Source organism: Aedes aegypti, chromosome 2 (genome assembly GCF_002204515.2).
Source record: "Aedes aegypti strain LVP_AGWG chromosome 2, AaegL5.0 Primary Assembly, whole genome shotgun sequence".
NCBI classification, from domain to species: Eukaryota; Metazoa; Arthropoda; class Insecta; order Diptera; family Culicidae; genus Aedes; species Aedes aegypti.
Genome location: NC_035108.1, coordinates 2,559,877 through 2,582,178, shown reverse-complemented (window position 1 = coordinate 2,582,178; position 22,302 = coordinate 2,559,877). Strand labels below are relative to the sequence as shown.

At 38.0% G+C, this 22,302-nt stretch overlaps 1 protein-coding gene across 1 annotated transcript in view; it reads left to right on the top strand.

The window, feature by feature from the left end:
• The window catches only part of LOC5570945 (protein daughter of sevenless), an 86,546-nt gene that overhangs the window by 53,864 nt on the left and 10,380 nt on the right, over window positions 1–22,302 (top strand). The window contains exons 3-6 of the mRNA XM_021839757.1: window positions 936–1,005; window positions 1,067–1,342; window positions 1,404–1,592; window positions 1,661–1,762. Coding sequence (XP_021695449.1) covers window positions 936–1,005; window positions 1,067–1,342; window positions 1,404–1,592; window positions 1,661–1,762 — 637 coding nt within the window. The remainder of the gene's footprint in view (window positions 1–935; window positions 1,006–1,066; window positions 1,343–1,403; window positions 1,593–1,660; window positions 1,763–22,302) is intronic.

Here is a 22,302-nt window from a genome sequence, read left to right as displayed (position 1 = left end):
GGAAAACAAATTTCCACCTGAGTTTTCCGGAAAAATAGGCGACCCTGAATTTTTCTCAATTTTTTTTTTTATTCATATATCCATGAGCCCTGCCTGTGGAAAAAGTTTCATGAAAATCTGAGACCCTTCGGCCCAAACCCGTACGGTAATAAAAAAAAAATCCCCTATAGTGACATTTCTCTAATACAACGGTCCCTTGCGATGACGTTATAACAAGCTTTTACTGTACATGATTGAATTTGGAAACACAAACATGACTGATTATATTTTTCGGAATCAGTTTGACGGAAATGGCTATATTTCGGAATATTACGGACCAACCTTAATGGCATCAATACTTCATACTGCACAAAAAATACAAGTGACAGAAGAAATGTGATTTAGGAATGAACTCGGAAAACCCGGAGCATCTAAACTGTTCGGTGGCCAATTTGCATGACCAAGTAAGCTACTAAAATTGTATAAACTTTGACGTCGAATGCTTTCGGATGAAAAGTGAAGAGTAATTTAAATTGCCTATCCCCTAAACAGTACTATTGTTATTTATGGTGTGAAACAAATAGCATCCTTCATAGGATGTACAGCCAAAGCAAAAAGATGGAATGAAAACAATTTTACACAGCATTGATTTCGAACTTTATTTGAGATTAATGCTGATAATTACATAGTGGGACAGATATGCGTGGCAATTCAGTAGCGAAACAGTTATGCGTAGAAATTCAACAGTGGGACAAATTGACTTGGTATTTATAGAGTCTTGGGCATAAGCATATTTTTAAAAATATTTTCTCATAATATAGCTTAACAGTCTATGTTTAGCTACAAGAACTCAAAAATGACGAAAAGTAATATGGGACAATTATGCGTACAACGGCAGTACAGGCAACGTAACTTTTCAAGCCCAGACAGAAGTTATAATAATTTTATCATTTTAGGCACAAGGAAATCCAATCTTCCGACACGGAAAACGCCTCTCCAGCTATTGGCCCGAAAGATGCTACTTCCGTAAGTTATCTCCCTTCGTCATTGTTCAATTCAAATCTAATGTCCAATTGCCAATTTCCAGTGCATAGAACAATTCTACGACATCCCTCGATCACACCAACCGGGCCAATATCCCGGCGGTAGTAGCATGATGCACCTTCCGGACGCGGATCTACTTTCACCATTGAGCCAATGTGACCTAATCGCTTCCAGCACGCCCAATTTGATGGTCAGCGACACCAATGGCGGTAGCCAATGTGGAACTTTGGGCCGCGGGACGCTTCGACCGCATTGCTACACCAATGCCGCGCCGCAACGCGTCGAGGGTAACGTATTTCGATTCGATTTCAGCGAACAGGTAACGCAGCCCAAATATGGGACCCCCGCCAAAAAAAGCTCACGGAATTCCGTTCTTCTAGGGAGACGCACCGGCGATCAATCGAAATCTGAAACCAAAATCGTCCGTAGACATTACCAAATCGATCGAAAGCGTTGGCCACACGTTGAAGCAGGTCAGTTTGACTCCGGCCGTGAATGCTCCGGCGACACCGGCCATGAAGAATCCACCGCCGACGGTGGATCGGACGAGGAAGCCAACCACACCGCAGGTTTGGATGATTTTGATGAAATTGTATGTTTCGATGACCAGACTAAATTGGGATTTTCTTCGTTTCAGATTGGCACGAATTCAATGCGCCGCAAGGGAGGACCCATTTCACTTACCATTCAAAATCACAACGAAAATGTGTATGGAAATACGCAAGAGCATAGCATTCAGGTAAGGATTTTTATATGAATGTTCGTATTATAGCTATAATAGGTACTGGAAATGTGAGATTATGAGATGGCGTTAAAACCAAATGGGACACACATTTCCAAATTTCCAAACTGTTGCTCGGAGGTTCCTTTTTGGAATTTATTCTGAGCTTTCATGTAGATTCCTCCCAGAGTTTCCAACAGAAGCCCATACACAGCGTTCTTCAGTACCTATCATGTAGGCTGATGAAATCACGCAAAAGCTACATGCAGCGAACCAATACACAAACGTTAGGTGATCGAAAAGTGGAAGCAGCAGTTTGATGAACATCTGAATGATGCTGAAAGCTGAGGATCAAAACTAGCCAGTCTAAACTGGGATTGAAGTTAAGGAGGTCTGAGCATTTCAAGCATAAAAAAGAGACTATACTTATAAGGGTATAACATCGGACTGATCAAAATGAGGCCTGAAATACATGAAAAATCTACAAGTATCTTCAAAATCGCTAGATTCTGATCTATGAAATTGTTAGATTCAAATTAAATTGAAAACATTACGTCAAAGACTAATAATAGAATCTTGTGAATATTACATGATTCCATCCCAAACTGTAATAACCATACTGAATAACAATGAAATTGGCAGATTGGTAGAAAACTGAAAAGTGATACTTACGTATGCTACGGACATCAAAATACCACTATTTCCAATATATTGATTGAGAAGAAGCTAAAGAAAGAGTTGTGATGAAACAGCCATTACCGGAAAATAAAAAAAATCTTATCGTGAACAGCAGGGAACGATTTTCTACCAGCAATGTCGTTGAGAAGAAGCAAAAACAAACACCAAAGCCAGCAGCTATGAAATTGGATGTGGAAATCCAAAATTCCAATAAACATCAAGATTGTGTTTGCTACCTGACGTGAATCCTTGTCTCAATCATAAAATTTGGGACAAACATAAAAATTAGACGAACGAGATGAATCTTTCTCCAGAAACACGCAAGTTCTTTCAGAAGCTATTTGTCACTTGTCATGAATCAATAAACGAGCATTAGGTGATCGAAAGGTGGAAGCAGTACATTGACGAACATTTGAATGATGCTGAGAGCAAAAACAAGCGGATTCAATGCCTCAATTCAGCTGACGATACAAATTAGCCGGCCTAAGCTTGGACTGAAGTTAAGGATCCCTGATCATTTCAAGCATAAAAAAATACTGAGAGTATCAAATCTGGACCTGGGAAAGTATGCCATTCATCTGGCCCGGCACTGATAATAACATTTTGAAAATCTTCATAAAATGCCATACATATCAAATCCCAAGGCGGTACATTTTCTTTGATTTCAACGCGGCGCACAATAGAGAGACGCATAACAATTTAAAACTATATAACGAGTTAGAACAAACACCTAAGTTCGTTCAACTCTCAGCAGAAACTACTTTAAACTGAGAATATAATCCGGTAGCAAAAGTCAGATTCAGATTTAAAGTTTCTGAACCGGAAAACTTCAAGATTTTGATTGCTTTCTGCCGGCAACAAAGGAAATCAAACGCAAATCTACAACTATCTGCAAATTCTAACTAAATATCAATGCCATAATGTCAAAGAATAAAATAATCTGGTGCACATTACATGATTTTAACCTAAACTGCAATAATCTTACTAGGTATCGGAGAAATCAGTAGATTCTCCGAGATTTTAAAAATGAATTCGAAAGCAAATCAAACCTCTAACATCTTGAGTTTTTCGAACAGACGGTGAGGAGAGAACAGCGTTTAGAAAATGTATTAAGGTTGCGAACATTGAAAATCTTTATCTGAATTAAACTAAAAATAAACCAAAAGTAATGCTAGTGAAAAAATAGATCAGAAAAATCGTGTGCCAAGGCCATCTTTGTGATTATGAATTATATCTAAGCATGATGTGCAAAAGATAGATCAACAAAGAGTTGTGGCCAAAAACCAATGAAAAAAGAACAGGAGAACAAGAAAGTGGTACTGATGAAAGCTACGGACATCAAAATAAAACTATTCGAAATTGTATGCGATATAATGAAACTGAAGAAGCTGAAAACAGATTTCTTTAGAAAAAGTCACAATCGACAAATTGGAAAATGTGTTGCAAACAGCAGGGAACGATCAGAATCACCATTGATAAGCTCTATCAGCAGTGTCGTTGAGAAGAAGAAACAAAGACTAAAAGCTTGAAAGTCTAAACTGCAGAAATTGCATAAAGATATCCAGAACCGGATCGGAGTGCTGATGTAACTAAACACAGAAGAACAAAAAAAAAAAGATGATCGTTACAAAACAGCAGCTACAAAAAAATCTTTCTCAACTCTAGACGCAGAAGCACTGAAAGAAACACATCTAAGGTAAAACTAACAGAGTCCTCCAAAAATTTCGGTAGCAACTGTTAGATAAAAATAAAGGTAGGAAGTTTCTTTACTGAAGAACTAATGCGCCCAGTTTTTAAAACTGGATTTTGTGAACAAATGTCGAGTGGCAGTTTCTGCGAAAGCAATTTATTCACATTCAAATATTAAAGAATCAAAAGATCGGGATGGATGGCAAATCTACAAGTTTCTACAAAAGCAGCTAGATTCTGACTGAAAATCCGAAGACGAACTCGAAAGTATATAACTTAACGACCAACATTAAAAAACCTTGTGGAAATACCATAGTTTCAAGCAAAATGAATTTTCTGACTGTACGTCAATGACATAGATACTTCAACATTTCAAAGATGAATGCGAAACAAATAAAATCTTGCGAAAATTCTAACATTTCTTCGACAATCTTGTGATTTTGCAAACAGATGAGGAAAACAGCAGCGTATAAAAATTAATGACTCAAGGATGAAAGCATCTAGGTCTAAATGCAACCACAACATGCCAGGCAGAAAAATTATCAGGAAAAACATTTTTCGCAATTTCTCATCGTAATAGGCTGTTTTTCATCACGTCAATCTGTCATGAAACGGCTTACTTTCCTGCACTGAAGTATGCAGTGCGGGAATAGTCATTACGCAACTGAAACCAGTGCTGTAATGATTCATTACGCAACGCTTTCTCATTACGCAACTGTTTTGAGGATAAATTTACGACTCGTGCTGTAAAAATCATAATTCTGCAACTTGTTCAGCAGCATTATGGATAATATTCAAGTATGATGTGCTTTTATCAACAAAGCGATACATATAGCCAAAGCAATAAAAGAAGACCAGAAGAACAAAAAAGTGGTAGCGATGAAAGCTGCGGGCAACAAAACAAAACTATTCGCAATGTTATGCGGTACATTGTATTAAAAGAAGTTGAAAAAAATGAGTTCTTAAGATACAGCCAGATTTGAAAAATTGGAAAATGTTGTCGCAAACAGCAGGGAATGATCAAAATCAACATCGATAAACTCTACCAGCAATGTCGTTAAGAAGAAAAAACAAACGCCAAAGGCTGTGAAATCTGAAATGAACAAAGACATCAGGAAATGCACATAACGAACGCAGAAGCAGCACTTAGCGTAGAAAAGATGTCCGTTACAAAAACAGCGGCCACAAGAAAGTCTTCCTCAGCTCTAGGCGCAAACGAAAGGTTACTAAACGTCACTACAGATGGCTTTGAGACGAATATTTCTAAACCATCATATGAAGGTTTCGTTAAAGATTTTATGCAGATTTTTCAGAAATTTCAACAAAGGTCCATACCCAGATTTCTTCATAATTCGTTTGAAAATTTACTAAAGAAAGCACATCTTGGGAAAAATTCCTATCAGAATCTCTAAATAATTTCTTCAAAAAATATCTTCTTCAGGCGACAAGTTGGAGTATTTGAACTTCCGCATCAACATTCTGAATGTCATATACAGAGTGTTATGCCAAATCATCTCTCGTCAGTGTAATATAGGCTCATTGATTTCATCAGAGATACAGTACAAGTGACAATCCGAATGGAAAACCCGAGGAAGTTGTCTAAAACAATTGAGGCATTGGATACTCGCTATATCAAACGCACAGAGCCGATAAAAGTATGCAACTCTAATCGGAAAATAGTAAAATTTCTGGACGATATACTAGTCATATATATAAAATTCCAAAGTTGTCTGTCTGTCAGTAACGCTTTGAAATGTTTCATCGAAAAGTTTCATCGACAAAATTTAAGAGCACTACAACAGTCAATCTGAGTACTAGAACATTATAACTGCTTATTTAGAGCACAACAACAGCTATATGATAGAATATTCTGGAGTTTTCTGGAATATTATTCTTTTCAATTTGTAGGAACTTGGTAGATGATCAAAACCTAAACAACCCAACTCCATGTAATGTGCAACAAATATTCTAGTTTTTTTTTACTTGCATTGAAACCTAGATGAGTCGATGTTCCATGACTCGATATCGACTCATGGAAGCATACTGAAACAAAAATGTTATGGCTACAGTGAAGGTCCCTTAAAACAGATTTCCAAAGCATTTCTGTTCCACGACTGGATATTTCCATGAGGCGATGGTAACTCCCCCTCTCATCTGTGATTTCGAAAGATGACAGTATATACTACAATATTCGAGAATTTTCGGTAAGAGTCTGTCTTATACTTCATAGAACAGTGGTTCCCAACCTTTTCAAAGCTGCGACCCCCTTTGAAGGTCTGCAACCATCCCGCGGACCCCTTAAAATGAATATTCTTGAAATGCAATGTAATGGAAGCCATTCAAAAATCTCATTATTAATCTGAAGATATTCGCACGCTATTTCTGAACCAGACGATTATAAATGTTGAATGTACATCGGATTTTTTCTCGCTAGAGTTCAGTATTCGGGTTATATTTTCATAATCGGAAGGTTTTAAAATATTTTATCGGTGAAATTTGGATTTTTTTTTTCAATTTTTAGCTATTTTTCACACTAAAACTTATGAAAACCACCGATAGAATATTTTATAACTTTCCGAATATGAAAATATAGACCGAATACTGCTCTCTAGCTGAAAAAATCCGATGTACATTCAACATTTATAATCGTCTGGTTCAGAAATAGCGTGATTCGTAGTAGGCAATCCAAAAGTCACGTCTGTAATCCACCAAAAATGAAACAAAGATCTTGCTATAATCATCAGAATCCAGTAAAAATCATGTCAAAAAAAATTCAGGAGGTTTGGTGAGTAATTTTCAAAAGCAAGCTGTTTTGTATATTTTAAGAAACTTTCTATTTGGCTTCTTAGGAGCCAAATAACGATCTTTGGAAGAATTCACCAAATTTCTCAAAAAAAAAATGTCAATTATTGGTCAAGAATTTTCGTAGAAATCTTTGAAGGATCACTACTTGAAAACCATGATGATAGATTCGACTATATTTCGCCGATGGTTTTGGGGAAAATATATTGTCGAATCGATTCAATTCCAACAATAATTTGTCATGCATCTTCCGAGATTGTTTTTTAATGATCTCGCCAGAAATTTTGTGGAACTCTGGCAAGGATTAAGTCGAAATAATGCAAGAATTTTTCTAATGAACATCTCTAGTAGAGTCACACTAAAATCTCAGTCAATGAGCTCTCTGGAAAGGAAAACATCATTCGAGTTGTGCCTCACAAATCTCACTATTGAGTAGTGGTGGAGGTATTTACTTCACGAGGCACCCACAAGTGTAAACTATCGCAAACATGATAGATTCGCGAACAAGCTTGGTGTGAGTAAGTTTGCACCCGTCTGCTCGTGAGAACATATCAATAGAAATCGCAAACATTTACTCGCGAGTGACCGAACAAAAAGTGATTTATTATTGTTTTGATAGACAAATCAATTGTATATCTATCAAATCGTTACGAAAACCAGAAAAGGGGGAATAGCTTTTTTTCCCGAAAGCGTAATGGATCATTGAAGGTAGTTTTTGTCAGTGCTCACCGCATCAAAACAAAGGCGCCACTGTATATGGAATTTAACATTATGACAGCATTGTTGTTCTGTCAAACACACAAGGCTACGATGGCGCTATCTATGCTTTCCATAGCGGCCGTTTCGGTTATTTTAATGATTTTTTGAATTGACTCTTAACAGCTCCGAACACGTGAACGAATCACTTAAGCTTCGTTTGTTCGCGAGAACGACAGATGCGATTAATTCAGCACTCTGAGGCTCGCGAGCATTATGTTTTGTTTTTATTCCTGTTCAGCAAACATGTTCGTTGTTTTCCATCACTGCTATTGAGCTTTTTATGCCAAACCCAATTATGCTCATAATGACATAATGACAAAGCTCAATAATTATTTTAGGATTGTTGAGTTGTATGGGCGAATACTACAGCATAAACAATCTTAAGCATAAGATGTGAAAATTTGAGATTTTCTTAACAGTGAAAAAAATCATGCAAAACCGTTGATTGACCATTGACTAGTTTTTCACTCAACTCAGTAAGGTAAAATTTGGCTTTTATTTGCTTATCGACAGAGTGACATTGAATAATCAGAAATTAGGTAAATGAAAAAAATGAAGTTTTGAGATAACAAAAGCCTGAACCCGCTAATCATAAACTTTTGTAAGTAAACGAGATAAGAGATTAATTTCACATTTATTCAGCAATAAAGCAAACCGACATTTATCTGCAATGGCTTCGCGGACCCCCTGAAAAGTCGTCGCGACCCCCTAGGGGTCCGTGGACCACCGGTTGAGAAACCCTGTCATAGAATGTTCTGGAACTTTTAAAATATTTCACAACAGAAGAAACACTACAACAGCATTTAAAGCTGTGATTATTTAAGATTAGAACATTGCAACAGCATCGAGGCCACGTGCTCGATTGAGTATGGTCAGAGCATACATTTAGGCGATATTGCGGTCATCAGTATCATGCACTTTTAAAGATAATACATAACTTTTCGCTATACAATTTCGTTGGAACGTGGCTAGCCACGTAGGGTAAGCTAGTTGAAGATATTATTCATCCAACGCTTAACGTGTCATACGATGTTATCGACGACCCATACAACAGAAGATCTTTTTCTCAGAAAACTTACATCTACATGTGCTTCAAGTTCGCAAACATGATGGTACAAATCCCGAGAATCTCTTATTGTTGGTGCCGCTTTCCAGTGCAAATATTCCAAATTTCATCCACGTTGGCCTGATACAAGTCAAGATAAGGGTTTATCATCCGGTTACATAACTTTGCTGCCCCTGTTGCATTCCAAAAAAAAGGTACAAATCTTTGCAACGAGCACTTTCTGTGTGGAATAGAACGGTTTACGGTAGACAAGAACAAACTACACGCTCTGAAAAAAATTGTAAGAATGCGATGGGCTGTGTATGTTGAAAGAACGTGAGAATGAAGTGTCCCGACTGCAAATTGAGTTCGACAATGCACCCAAGATTTTGTAGACTAAAAAACCGGTGAACAGACCTCTCGAACAGATGGAAAACTACTATATTCACAATCCTATATTAGGGAATCAAAGGTTCTGGCTGGATGTATAATCAACAAGTACAAATAAAAAATTCTTGAACGTTTATAAAATCGACAGTTTTTCCATGATTCCCATGACGAAAAAGCAACTGAAACATAATCGAGGATTTTCATAAATTATTGGACGTTCAAAGATGTTTTTTCGACAATCGTAAATATTTCGATAATAGATAATTTTGATTCGAATTCTTGATGTCAATAAGAATATTGTGGTACATCAGCAAATCTAAGTAGCCAAAGCAATAAAAGAAGAATAAGGGTACAAGGAAATGGTAGGAGCACATACAACTAAACACCAACAAGTGTTGTCGTAAACAGCAGGAAGGACAGTTGAGAAAAAGAAACAATCGCCAAAGGCTGGAAAGTCTAAACTGAAGAAACTGGATAAAGACAGTCAGAAATAGACATAGAGACGGAGTGCTGAACGCAACTAGATAGCAGAATCTATACTAAGCGATAAGATGCAGATAGAAAGAAAGTATAGAAAAAGACAAGAAAATTGTTGTCTATGGATCGTCTAATACATTGAAATTAACAACAATGTGGTAAATAAGAATGATGTGCAAAAGGTAGACCAGCAAAGCGAAGTAGCCAAAGCAATAAAAGAAGAATAAGAGAACAAGGAAATGGTAGGATCACTAACCAAAGCATCGGGAAACATAACACAACTGTTTGCTATGTTGCACGATAAGCTGAATGAAAAGAAGATGATGAACAGATTATTGAAACCAAACATCGTAAAATGTTGTCGCATTCAGCAGGATCGAGCCAACAACATCCATATGGTCTATCAGTAATGTCGTTGGAAAAAAAAGAAACAAACGTCAAAGGCAGGAAAGTCTAAACTGAAGAGACTGAATAAAGAGAGCCAAACTAAAGGAACGGAGTGCTGAACGCCAGAGCATGAGCATAAGCATGATTGACCGCCCGCAGTTGCAACTCCGTTATTGTAAGAACAGCACTTACACAGGCAACCAACAGATGCTACTCAGGATCAGTAGCATCCTCAATGTGTAAGTACTGGTGCTCTCATTATTATAACAAACAATACCGGCGCCGGCTGCGTCCGAATGCAGATCAATTTGAGAATGGGACGGAAATGTTGACGTGTTACTTGCTTTATGGAAGCCGAGGAGTCCTCCGCACTTCCACAAGAAAACACTGGGAGTTTGGATATGGGAAAGGATTCGTTTTGGTAAACGATAAAGATATGATTTTTAAATGAATACGTGAACATATACACGGATGATCGATACCGATAGTGCGGTTACTATGCGAACCGGACACGATCCGAATTCCGTCGCTTGCCCTCAAAAGAGCATGCAACAGATTCAACGGACCAAAAACTTCTCCTGAACGCCACTAGAAGCAGAATACTACTAAGTATTAAGCGTAAAGGTGGAAATAGAAAAAAAAAAAGTATCCAGTCAGGCTAAGGCCTGGGTGGCCTCTGCTAGGAGACGTCTCCATTAGGCTCGATCCATGGCTGCCTGTCGCCAGCCACGCATTCCGCGAAGGGTCCGCAGATCGTCCTTAACTTGATCGACCCATCTTGCTCGCTGCGCACCACGTCTTCTTGTGCCGGTCGGATTGTTTTCGAGAACCATTTTCACCGGGTTGGTATCCGACATTCTGGTGACATGCCCGGCCCACCGCAGCCTCCTAATTTTTGCGAGGTGGACAATGGGTGGTTCTCCCAGCAGCTGGTGCAATTCATGGTTCATCCGCCTTCTCCACGTTCCGTCTTCCATCTCCACTCCGCCGTAGATGGTCCGCAATACCTTCCGTTCGAAAACACCAAGGGCGCGTTGATCCTCTGCACGTAGGGTCCATGTTTCGTGCCCATAGAGGAGTACCGGTCTAATCAGCGTCTTGTAGATGGTCAACTTCGTGCGATGGCGAACTTTGCTCGATCGGAGCGTTCTGCGGAGTCCAAAGTAGGCACGATTTTCAGCAACGATGCGTCTCTGGATTTCTCTGCTGGTGTCGTTGTCGGCGGTCACCAGTGAGCCCAAGTACACGAATTCTTCAACAACCTCGATTTCATCACCGTCAATATGAACTCGAGGTGGGGGGCGTGCCGTGTCTTCTCTTGAGCCCCTCGCTATCATGTACTTTGTCTTTGACACATTGATGTTCAGTCCGATTCGCCTACACTGAACGAAACTTCCCGCCTCAGAATGAATGATTCCTAACTCACTTGGCTATAAATCCTCATATTCCACGAATTGAATGAAATTTATGGTGTAAGATGCATCCACACACTATTGAACAAAAATCATCCACTTTTAGGATGATGTTTGATTCACATCCGTCTGGAAATAAGTAGATAATTGAGTTATGATTACATAAATGAATAACATGCATTTTATGATCCCAAATCGAAAATCATTCAATTGTCGTCTAAAACAACATATGGGTTGCTGATGATCCCAGTTGTCAAATAATCCTTGTGAATCGTAAACAAATATGGTGGAGGCAACGTGGTGTGGTTCAATTTTCTCCGTGAATAAAATAGGTAATTGAACATTATTCATATTGTAATTATCCAAAAACATCTTCTTTTAGTATGTGCTTATGGTTTCATAGGATAAATGTATCGCTGATGCTCAGATTTCGGGCTGGATCATGGAGTTAAGTTAAGAGCTACAAAATGTTTTCTTCAGAGTGACCCCTGTTCCAGCAGCCGATTTTGTAGAATGTCCTTGATGCAATATCGATGTAATAAACGAAATTTTCTCTTATAGAACCATCAACTTCGTTATGTATTTTTAATATGAATCATGTTAGATTATGAACTAACATAGCAGGGGTTGTTTACATGTACGTATGAAAATCATTCAATTTTCTCCAAAGATGAAAATCATCTTGAATGTGTCTGAAAATAGGTTTGGGGCTCGGATGAGGCAAAAATTATTCAATCTATGGCGGGAGATTCCGTTCAGTGTAGCTTCAGCCCTTAGTCGGATGTACGTGTCCGCCATCGTCTCAAAGTTGCGTGCAACAATATCAATGTCGTCGGCAAAACCATGTAACTGAACGGACTTTCTGAAAAAAAGTATGTCAGTCCCAAAAAATAGTTTAGTTTAGTTTAGTTTTATTGAAACATGACGTAAGACAAAGTCTTTTTTGTGCCATTATAGATATTTACATTGTAGTAACTTAAGTTCTAGCGAACACTAAACTTTTTTTTTTGTACGAGAAATAAACTAGTTTCTGTTAAAATATTCTAGTGCAGCCTTTTTGTACATTGCTTCCGAGTGAATTTGTTTTAGCGCCATTGGTTGCGCATTCCAATACACCACTCCTCTCACAAATAACGAGTCACCATATATTGCAGTACGATGTAACGGAACCACAAAGTTTAGTGAACGACGTCCTTGAAGCAGCCTCAGCTTCCGAGCAAGATTGGCAGGCTCACTGCGATGAAAAATCCTCCACAACTGCAAACATGCTCTCATTTCATAAAACCGGCGAAAAGGACAGCCAAGAAGATTTCTTTGGAGATTTCGAACAGAAGTGTAGCGATTCATGTTATAAACGTAGCGGCAACAGTCATTTAGTGCTACTTCCAGCTTCGAAAACATAGCCATACTCATTCCGAGGTGAACGACATCGCCAAAGATGAAGTGTGGTAACAACAAGGACTTGAAAAGCTGAAGCTTAATGTTTTGAGGCAGGTCTGACGTAGTGGCACGCAGAGTACGGAGGCCAGCATACACTTTTCCACATTGGGTTGATACAGCTTTGTCCCAACTCAAGTTACTTTGGAAAATAATCCCAAGGTTGTTCGCATAATCGGTGAATTGAATTTGACTCCCTTCAACGGTAAGAGGCAGGATAGCTGGATCCACGTGCCGGCTATCACCGAACAAAATCGCTTTAGTTTTTGTATGGTTTATGCGGAGAAAGTTTCGAGAGGCCCAGTTTATCACTCTTTGTAGATCTTCGTTCAGCATTGCCGCTGCAGTTGCAGCTTCGGGATGAGAACAGTAAAGTTGCACATCATCTGCGAACATTTGTACCCGACAGTATCGCAGTACGCCAGGGAGATCATCAATGTATAAGGAGAACAGCAAGGGCCCAAGTACTGAGCCCTGTGGTACACCAGAAGTCACGGCAACTGCATCAGATGATATATCGTTACAGCGTACAACTTGTGTTCTACCAACGAGATACGATTTGACCAACTCAACAGCCGATAAGGAGAAAGAGAAACGTGTTTGCAGCTTATGCAAGAGACGCTGATGAGAGATCGTATCGAACGCTTTGCTGAAATCAATCAGCAATAGTACTACTTTATCCTTCCTGTCGACAATTGCAGCAATATCGTCATATACAAATCATGAAATTCATAAATTGGTTAGGTCATGATATCAGGATTACAAATCATGGTTCCTGGAGTCATAATCATGATTCCTCATAAGCGTAACATCCAATGTGAAAACACTAAGCGGCGCACTTTGCTTCATCACATTCGTATCGATCGATCATAATTCAAGATGACGAAGCGGTTGTGTGGTAGAGTACGTGACTCACAATCGGAAGGTTCTTGGATCGAATCTCAATGTATGCTATTTTTAACTTTTTTTTTTATTTTTCTCGATCATAAACGGATGCGCGACTCAGCATTTTTGGAATTTGAATCATGATTCCGAGCAATCAGCTACAAAAACCTAACGCGTGTGTTGCGTTACGGCAATCCGACTCATGATATCATGATTCCAAATCATGGTGTATTTTCATAAGACGAAAACACGCTGGAATCATGATATCATGAGTCATAATCTTGTTTTTGGATTCTGATTTCTACCCGTGTCGTCTTTGCGTTCCCTTGTTCCTGATGTTGTTACGCAATGTATTTGGGTTGAAATTTACATAATCACGATAGTCTCCTATGTAATTCCGACTCGATGGGCACATATCGATATCAAACGAACAAAATATGAGATCGTGTTTTGACAAGCCAGGAACAGAAACTTGATGAAAGGAAGTAGCAATATCCGGACGGTTTGTGACAAACAGATCCAGTTGAGAGCATCCTTCATTATGAAAATGGGTTGGCTCAGTTCCCACTACGGTCATAGAATAAGTTGTAAACAGTTCCACCAATCGTTCTTTTCTAGTGCTTCTACGTGACCAATCCGTATTAAGATCTCCGATGAGCACGCAGTGTTCGTAAGTTGATAAAAGTGTAACCAACTCACACAGCATAAAGGTCGATGCATCATTATCAGGTGGATTGTAGATTGCAGAGATCAACATAGAAGTTTCATTTATTTGCAGCTCTAAGGCCAGACATTCTGTTTTGCATACCGAAGAAGCAGTTACATTTGAAGAGTAAACAGATTTGAAAGAGATGCCTTCACGAATATAGATGGCTATTCCACCACCCTTCTTATACACTCGATCATTACGTACGAGATGGTAACCAGGAACGGATATTGCTTGATCATGAATAGAAAGATTTAGCCATGTTTCTGAGAAACAAGCAACACTTATCTTGCAATCAAGCAGCATTAGTTTGATTTCCTCGAACTTGCAGAACCGTCGAGCACAAAGGCTTTGAACGTTAGCGTGGCATATGTTTAATTTTTGACTCTTAAGTACAGTATTCATTACAATTCTAGGGATAGTGTGTTGTGAGAGTGTGGAGTTTCTCGATGATAACATCAGGTACCGTGTGGGAAGCAATGTACACTAACAGGCTGCATACACATAATCTTCTCCATTTTTTCACATACAATTACAATATTCCAACAATTTCAAAAACAAAAACTTTTACAAACATTTTTACATTAACAAACAATAAGTAAGCACACTAAGAGATTCAAATGCATAATTAAATTTGCATTAACTGGTCTATAGATGCGACAGACATGGAAGGACCATTCGCCGTCTTCTTCACTTGTACAACTCCAAGTTTAGTCGAAACAGTAGCTAGTTTATTTTCTCGACGAAGCTTCAAAGCAGCTCGCTTGATTGCCCTAGCATTCACAGTTAAGTTCTCGTTGATGAAAATACGACGATCCGAGGAAAAACCGATGTGACTTAGCTTTAGGTCTCGTTTGGATAAGTACTTCGCGTAGAATTCGTCTCTTAAGCACACCACGGAGAACTGCCCAAGCAACACATATGTTATAATTGAGCATTATTAACTCATATATGACCAAATCTGGTCATGTATCAGTCCAAAATGCTCAATTATAACATGTGTGCTACTCGGGTGCAAGAGGATGAAACATTCGCTGCCATCAGGAAGGTTACCAGATCGTAGACGCTTGCAGTGGATATGGGACCCTCTGTTGCAGTCAAAACCAATCGTTTCCGCAATATGCAGAATATAATCCCTCAGATTCTCGTTGGTAATACAGTGGGATTCCGTTTTTGGCAACAAAGTTGAAATTTTCAGTTGCCAAAAACGGAACCGTGTCAAAATCGGAACCCATATTTCAAATTTTATTTTTCAACTTTTGGTTTTGAAATCATCATTACAATGTTAATACATCATTTTTATGGAATCATAAGGCGTTGAGATTTCGAAAAGGTTCACTTCGAAGCATTTTCCCGAAGGGTAATACTATACTATGAATCTATAGCTCCGTAATAATAAATCTGGCAAACGATTTTCTGGTCGCGTTTTTACGCCTCAACGTCAACAATTTTTTTTGTTTAGAAGTTTTATGCATCATTTTTGTATAAAAGGGCCTTGTAAAACCAATAATCGCATAAGTGACTTTAATTGAAGAACTGGACATTTTCTTAAAACGATGAGAGAAAACGAAAAAAAAAAATGTTTTCTTTTAAAGACGTACATATTTGCGAATAAAAAGCGCTGGGTATTGCAAAACGGCATGACTTTTTTTTTCTAATTTAATGAACATTTAAAATCAGTTTACCTTCTGAACTTTAGCGTAAAATTTGAAAATTCGGTAAGTTTGGAATTGCTCCTTCAATTTATGTTTCTGATAAAGTAAAGCATTTTATAATGATTGGTTAAATGTATCAAAAGGGCAAACATGAGCATGAGAAGATGCATAAATGTCTTGTAATTGTGTAGAATTTAATTTTTACTTGAAATAATTTTTAATTCAGCTTATATTTGCACCTGCCTTATGAAATCAAGTGAAATTTACAGGATCCTGTTATGAAACCTCAAGAACCTTAAAGGAGTCTTCAGGTTCTCATAAGAAATCTACAGAAAAAAACGCTTGAGCTCTGAAGCATCTTTCCAAGCATCATGCCAAGCATCCGTAGGATCTCGCATAGAGTTCTCAGGATCTTGCTAAGGATTTTGCTATGAGTTAACATTTTGGAATTCCGCTGCGATGTTGCCGAAAATTCTCAAGTCTCCGATGAAAAAAAATAAAAGTTTATTTTTATTAGGCTACCACTAGCACACCTCAAATTCCGCTGGGAACCTTTTCAAAATCCTCAAGCTTTCGCCGGAAATATTAAAAATACTACTAGAAATTCACATTATCCCGCTTAAAATTTACAGGACGCCCTAGAGTTTATTAGGAATCACCAGCTTTTGGACATAATACTCCATAACCAGTTATACACTCTAAAGATCCCTCAAGAAGCTCTCAGTGTCCACTGGGAATCTGCAGATATCCTCATGAATTCGTGAAAATTTCTGAAAAGTCCCACAAGAACGAAGAATCCCTTAAGGGTTCTCCAGGTTACAGTTAGGAAACTCATAGACTCAGCTCGTAAGGAACATTTTGATGATGTTGAGACCCGTATTCTTGATTAACAATCTTGTACAGAATGCTGGATCGTCTCTTAACAAATCTAACGCCTTATAGAGTCTATAAAAAAGAGAGAACGTAGCTTTAAATAGTTGACGCAGAAAGATCAATATACACACCAATTCTTCTTCTTCTTTCTGACTTTACGTCCCCACTGGGACAGAGCCTTATTCTCAGCTTAGTGTTCTTATGAGCATTTCCACAGTTATTAACTGATAGCTTACTATGCCAATCACCATTTTTGCATGCGTATATCGTGTGGCATGTACGAAGATACTCTATGCGCTGGAAAGTCGAGATAATTGCCAATCCGAAAAGATCCTCTACCGGTGGTATTCGAACCCACGACCCTCAGCTTATTCTTGCTGAATAGCTGCGCGTTTACCGCTACGGCTATCTGGGCCCCATATACACGCCAATACCACAGACAAAAAGTAAAAACACTCTCAGTCGTATTTATCGCAGCTTCAATGGTATTATTGAAAATAAATTGTAATTTGGACTGTATTCGCATTAGTCATGTTATTAAATGAAATTTAAAAAAAAAGTTATGATACACGACATTTTGCTGTACATATTTGTATCTATTATTGCGGTGTGTTTTTACATACGCAATGTATATAAATCCATAATAATAAAGACAGCGAGACAAAATTTATTATTGTAACTCTGTGTAAGTCATAGATTTTTCGTTGCTCTTATGTCGGTGCTGTTGCTTTGTTCAAACAAGCTGTTCCAAATTTGAAGATCAGTGTTTTTTTTATTGTATCACCTACTCAATATGAATGCCTATGAAAAGAGATTGGTCTTAAGTTGAGGTACTGGTGGAGGTTATTGGTGTCATAAAACGTTGCCTATGTATGACCAATGACCATTCTGAAGTAAATAAGCGCGTACGCGAGTCCTTAGTAGTTGGTGAGATTTGGGGAAACATCGACGAAAAAGGAGATTTGGAATGTAATCGGTGTGGAGTTGACATGCTATTCAAGTGACTAAAGCAACAGACACGATAATATTTACAAAAAATTACAAATTTTAATGGAATTGAAAAATGTTGCCAAAAACGGATCCATTTTGTTGCCAAAATCGGGGGGTGCCAAAATCGGAGCATGCCAAAAACGGAGCATGCCAAAAACGGAATCCCACTGTATACGGTATCCCTGCAACAATCAGTTCAGCTCAGTTCTCCAACCGTTGAACGCTCTCGGTGGCCTGATCAATACGACTGCTGAGTGATCTGTGCTCGTCATCGCAGGCAGCTTTCAAAGCACTGAAATTCTGTTCCATCGACATAATCTGCTTCTGAAGATCCTCTTTGATGCTATCGAGTTTATTGTTGAGCTCATCTTTAGACGTATCAATGTTCTGATTCGTTTCGTCAAAACGTTTCGAAAGCATTGTCATCACACTTTCCAACGTATATCCAGTTGTAGCAGCCGGACTAGTAATGGGTTTTTGGCTTCTGGTTGACATCATTCGAACTTGTTTACGAACAGCGGGAGAATATAGCAATATAAGATGAATCCCACAGTAGACCACTATGTACGGAAACAATAGTGCGAATTCGGGATCTTATGGCTTTCTTCTAATGACCTGCATCAATGATTTTCGGTCGGAGAATATGTAGCGCGGCGAAACAAATTTTACGCGATTTCACTTCAACAATGTCCATACATATTTAAATTACTCGATTAATGCAAACTCAAACTCCCGGGATGAACTTAGCATACTTAAAATACTGTCTGTCGTCCGTACACTATTCGCGTCTGTTATACTTCATTGGCATGGTTGCCAGAACTCGACAAGAAAATTTTTGTCCACAGATCGTTTGATACGCTGTAATTAATAACAATGTGGATAGGGGAAGTGGTGGTAAAATGAACAGGGGTGGTAAAATGAACACCGTGACTTTTACCGAGAAAAAAACATTTTCGATTAATTCTTATCACGCACGGGCGATTTAGAGCATAAATCTGAGTTTTCGAGTTGATACGGAGGTCAATTGAAGTGAAAATATCAACAAAAAATAATATTTTAGAAAACCACGTTTGAAAATTAAAACTGACGTAACTTTTAGCGCGGAAGACTTGAGGGTTTTCAGTGAGGTGAATATCGTTATGATTTGATGTCAAATCTGATACCTTTAGAATTCTTTTTGAATGGGTTACAATCATTAATGGATGTATTTTCGGTAGGGCAATGAAAATTTTCAGAAATATTTGTTTCGCTCACATTTTTTGCGTGATGTTCATTTTACCACCAACCGCTGTTCATTTTACCCACATAGTGCAGGTAAAACGAACATTTGCATCGCTTTTTGATAGCGATGAAAATATGAGAAAATTTAGATGTTTTAGTCTGAATCCATGTCGTTGCTATAGATTACATCCCTATATTTGATGGTGTGCGATAGAACTATACAAATTCCTCGTTTTTCTATCAGAAACAAGATGATTTCCTTGAGGTGTTCATTTTACCACCCCTTCCCCTAATAAGAATAATGCGCAAAAGGTAGATCAGCGAAGCGAAGTAGCTAAAGCAATAAAGTAGAAAAGGCCTCTGCACTGTTTTGATCTTGTATGGGATTTTGACGTTTATTGGCCTTGTTGTTTACACAATTTATATAAAAGTTAAAAAGAGAGGTTGAATTTTGTGCAAAGCCCTATAGAAGAGCATAGAAATGGTAGGAACACTAATGAAAGCTTCGGACAACAACACACAACTGTTTACTACGTTGCGCGAAAAGCTGAATGAAAAAGAGCTGAAACAATCCGGAAATTATTGAAGGTCGGAACCACAAATTTTTGAAGACAAATTCTAACGAAACATACATAATCAGAAAATGTCGTCGAAAGCAGCAGCGAACCATTAGAGTTTATATCGATAAGTTCCACCAGCGAAATCGTTGAGAAAAAGAAACAAACGTCAAACGCTGGAGAGTCGAATCTGAAGCAACTGAACGAAGACATCGCAGAAATGTATTTAACAGACGGAATGCTGAAGGTAACTTAAGCAACTCAAAGCCATCAAAGTTCCAAAGAATTAGGTGGAAATTCTAAAATATCTTCAAATATTACAAAAACTGCAACCACAAGAAAGTCTTTCTCAATTTCAGACACATACGCAAGTTTACGAGACGTTCCTACAGATGGATTCGAGACAAATGAGGCACATATATCTAAACCAGAAATTTCAATAAATGTTCATATATGGATATACTGATGCATCCTAACAGAAACATTTCTTCAAAACATATCTTCTTCAGGCGACATGTTGGAGTATTTGAACTTCCGCGCAATCACCATTCTGAACCGTTCATCATCAGAGTTACAGTACAAGTGACAATCGGATTAGAAAACATGAGGAAATTGTTTAAAACAAATAAGGCAGTATCACCGCTATATTGAACACACAGAAACGATGAGTGCAGAATGATCTACGAAAAATCAATAACCCGTTGAAGTTATTCTTCATCCAACTTTAAGCTTGTCATATGATGTTATCGACATGTGATACATGTTCGTCAGATTCGCAAGCGTGATGGTGAGCTGACTGAATGTCTATGGCATCGTCAGATTCTCCACGATTTCCATGATGCACTTGATAGCAAATTAAAGCTACATAATCAACTTAAAAAAAAATCTGTGGAAATTATAAGATTTCTTCAAATATTTTTCAAACCGATGAAATCGAGAAAAAAACTAAAGATAGACAACTTATCGGAGTGAAGAATCGATTAATCTGGATTGCAATATCAGGAGCAAGGTGGATGATAAGAATGATGTGAAAAGCGAAATAGCCAAAGCTATAAAAGCAGAATAGGAGAACAAGGAAATGGTACGAAAACTAACGAAAGACAACGGACAACATTTTGGCTAAGTTGCGCTATATCTTAGCCAAAATTCAGGTAAAAATAGAACAAAAGTATGCCAGTCTCAAAAACATAAGCATGAATTTTTTGCCCATAGAACATCTGTGACGCTGTAATTAACAAGGTGAATAAAAAAACAATATGCAAAAGGTTGATCAGCAAAGCGAAGTAGCCAAAGCAATAAAAGAAGAATAGGAGAACAAGGAAATGGTAGAAACACCAAAGAAACTTTTGGACAACAAAGCACAACTATTTGCTATGTTGCGCGATAAGCTGGATGGAAAGAAGCTGCCAAAATCCGGAAATTATTGAAAATCCAAAGCACAACTTTTTTAAAGCAAATTTCAACGGAAAATACATAATCGGAAAATGTTGTCGAAAGCAGCCGGGCTCGATCAAAGTTTACATCGATAAGTTCTACCAACAAAATCGTTGAGAAAAAGGAACAAACGTCAAAGGCTGGAAATTGATCGAATTTGAAGCAATTGAACGAAGACATCGCAGAAGTGTAAATAAACGACGAAATGCTAATCAGCTCAATTGAAACTTTGATGGAAAAAGAAATTCTAAGATTTCTTCAAATATTTCTCAAACCGGTAAGATTGAGGAGAAACGAAAGATATATAACTTATCAGCGTAGAATCGATTAATCTGGTTTGTAAGTGTATATATCTCAGCCAAAATTCAGGTAAAAGTAGAAGAAAGTATGCCAGTCCTGAAAAACAAGCAAGAGTTTTTTTTTGCCCACTTACCCATCGCTGTAATTGACAGCAAGGTGGATAATAAGAATGATGTGCAAAAGGTAGATCAGCAAAGCGAAGTCGCAATAAAAGAAGAATAGGAGAACAAGGAAATGTAGCAACACTAACGAAAGACATCGAACAACATGATTGTTATGTTGCGCGATAAGCTTAATGACAAAAATTTGAATCAAAAAAATATTGGAAGTGAAACCACATGTGTTTTAAAGGCAAATTCCTGTTCCGCTGGAATCTAAAAATGGCGTCGAATCTGAAGGAACTGAACGAAGACATCGCGGAAATGTGAACAAAAGACGGAATGCTGAAGGTAACTGAATGTAGAACTTACAGTTGAAAAAAAAAACATTTTCTTCTGAGTATGATTGAAAAAAAATGATCAAGCAGGAAAATAATCATTATCAACATATTGAGAACCTAAGCAAGCATTCCACAACATAACAACATGAAGATCCAGATTGGTGCAGTCGAGCTTAAAGTATAGTACACCCAATTCTGTTTTTGCACGTTTTTTTTACACGGCCGTGCAAAAAAAGTTTCCATACATTTTTTTTCGCCAAAACCTTATTTTTGCATAAAACGTCGAAAAATGGTGTTACTTTTTTTTGCACGGTTTTTGAAATTTTGAACTGAAAACTTTTTTTGCACGGTACGCATCCCCCGTGCAAGAACAGAATCGGGTGTATTATGTAATCCTTATTCTGTAATGGATATTGCAGACG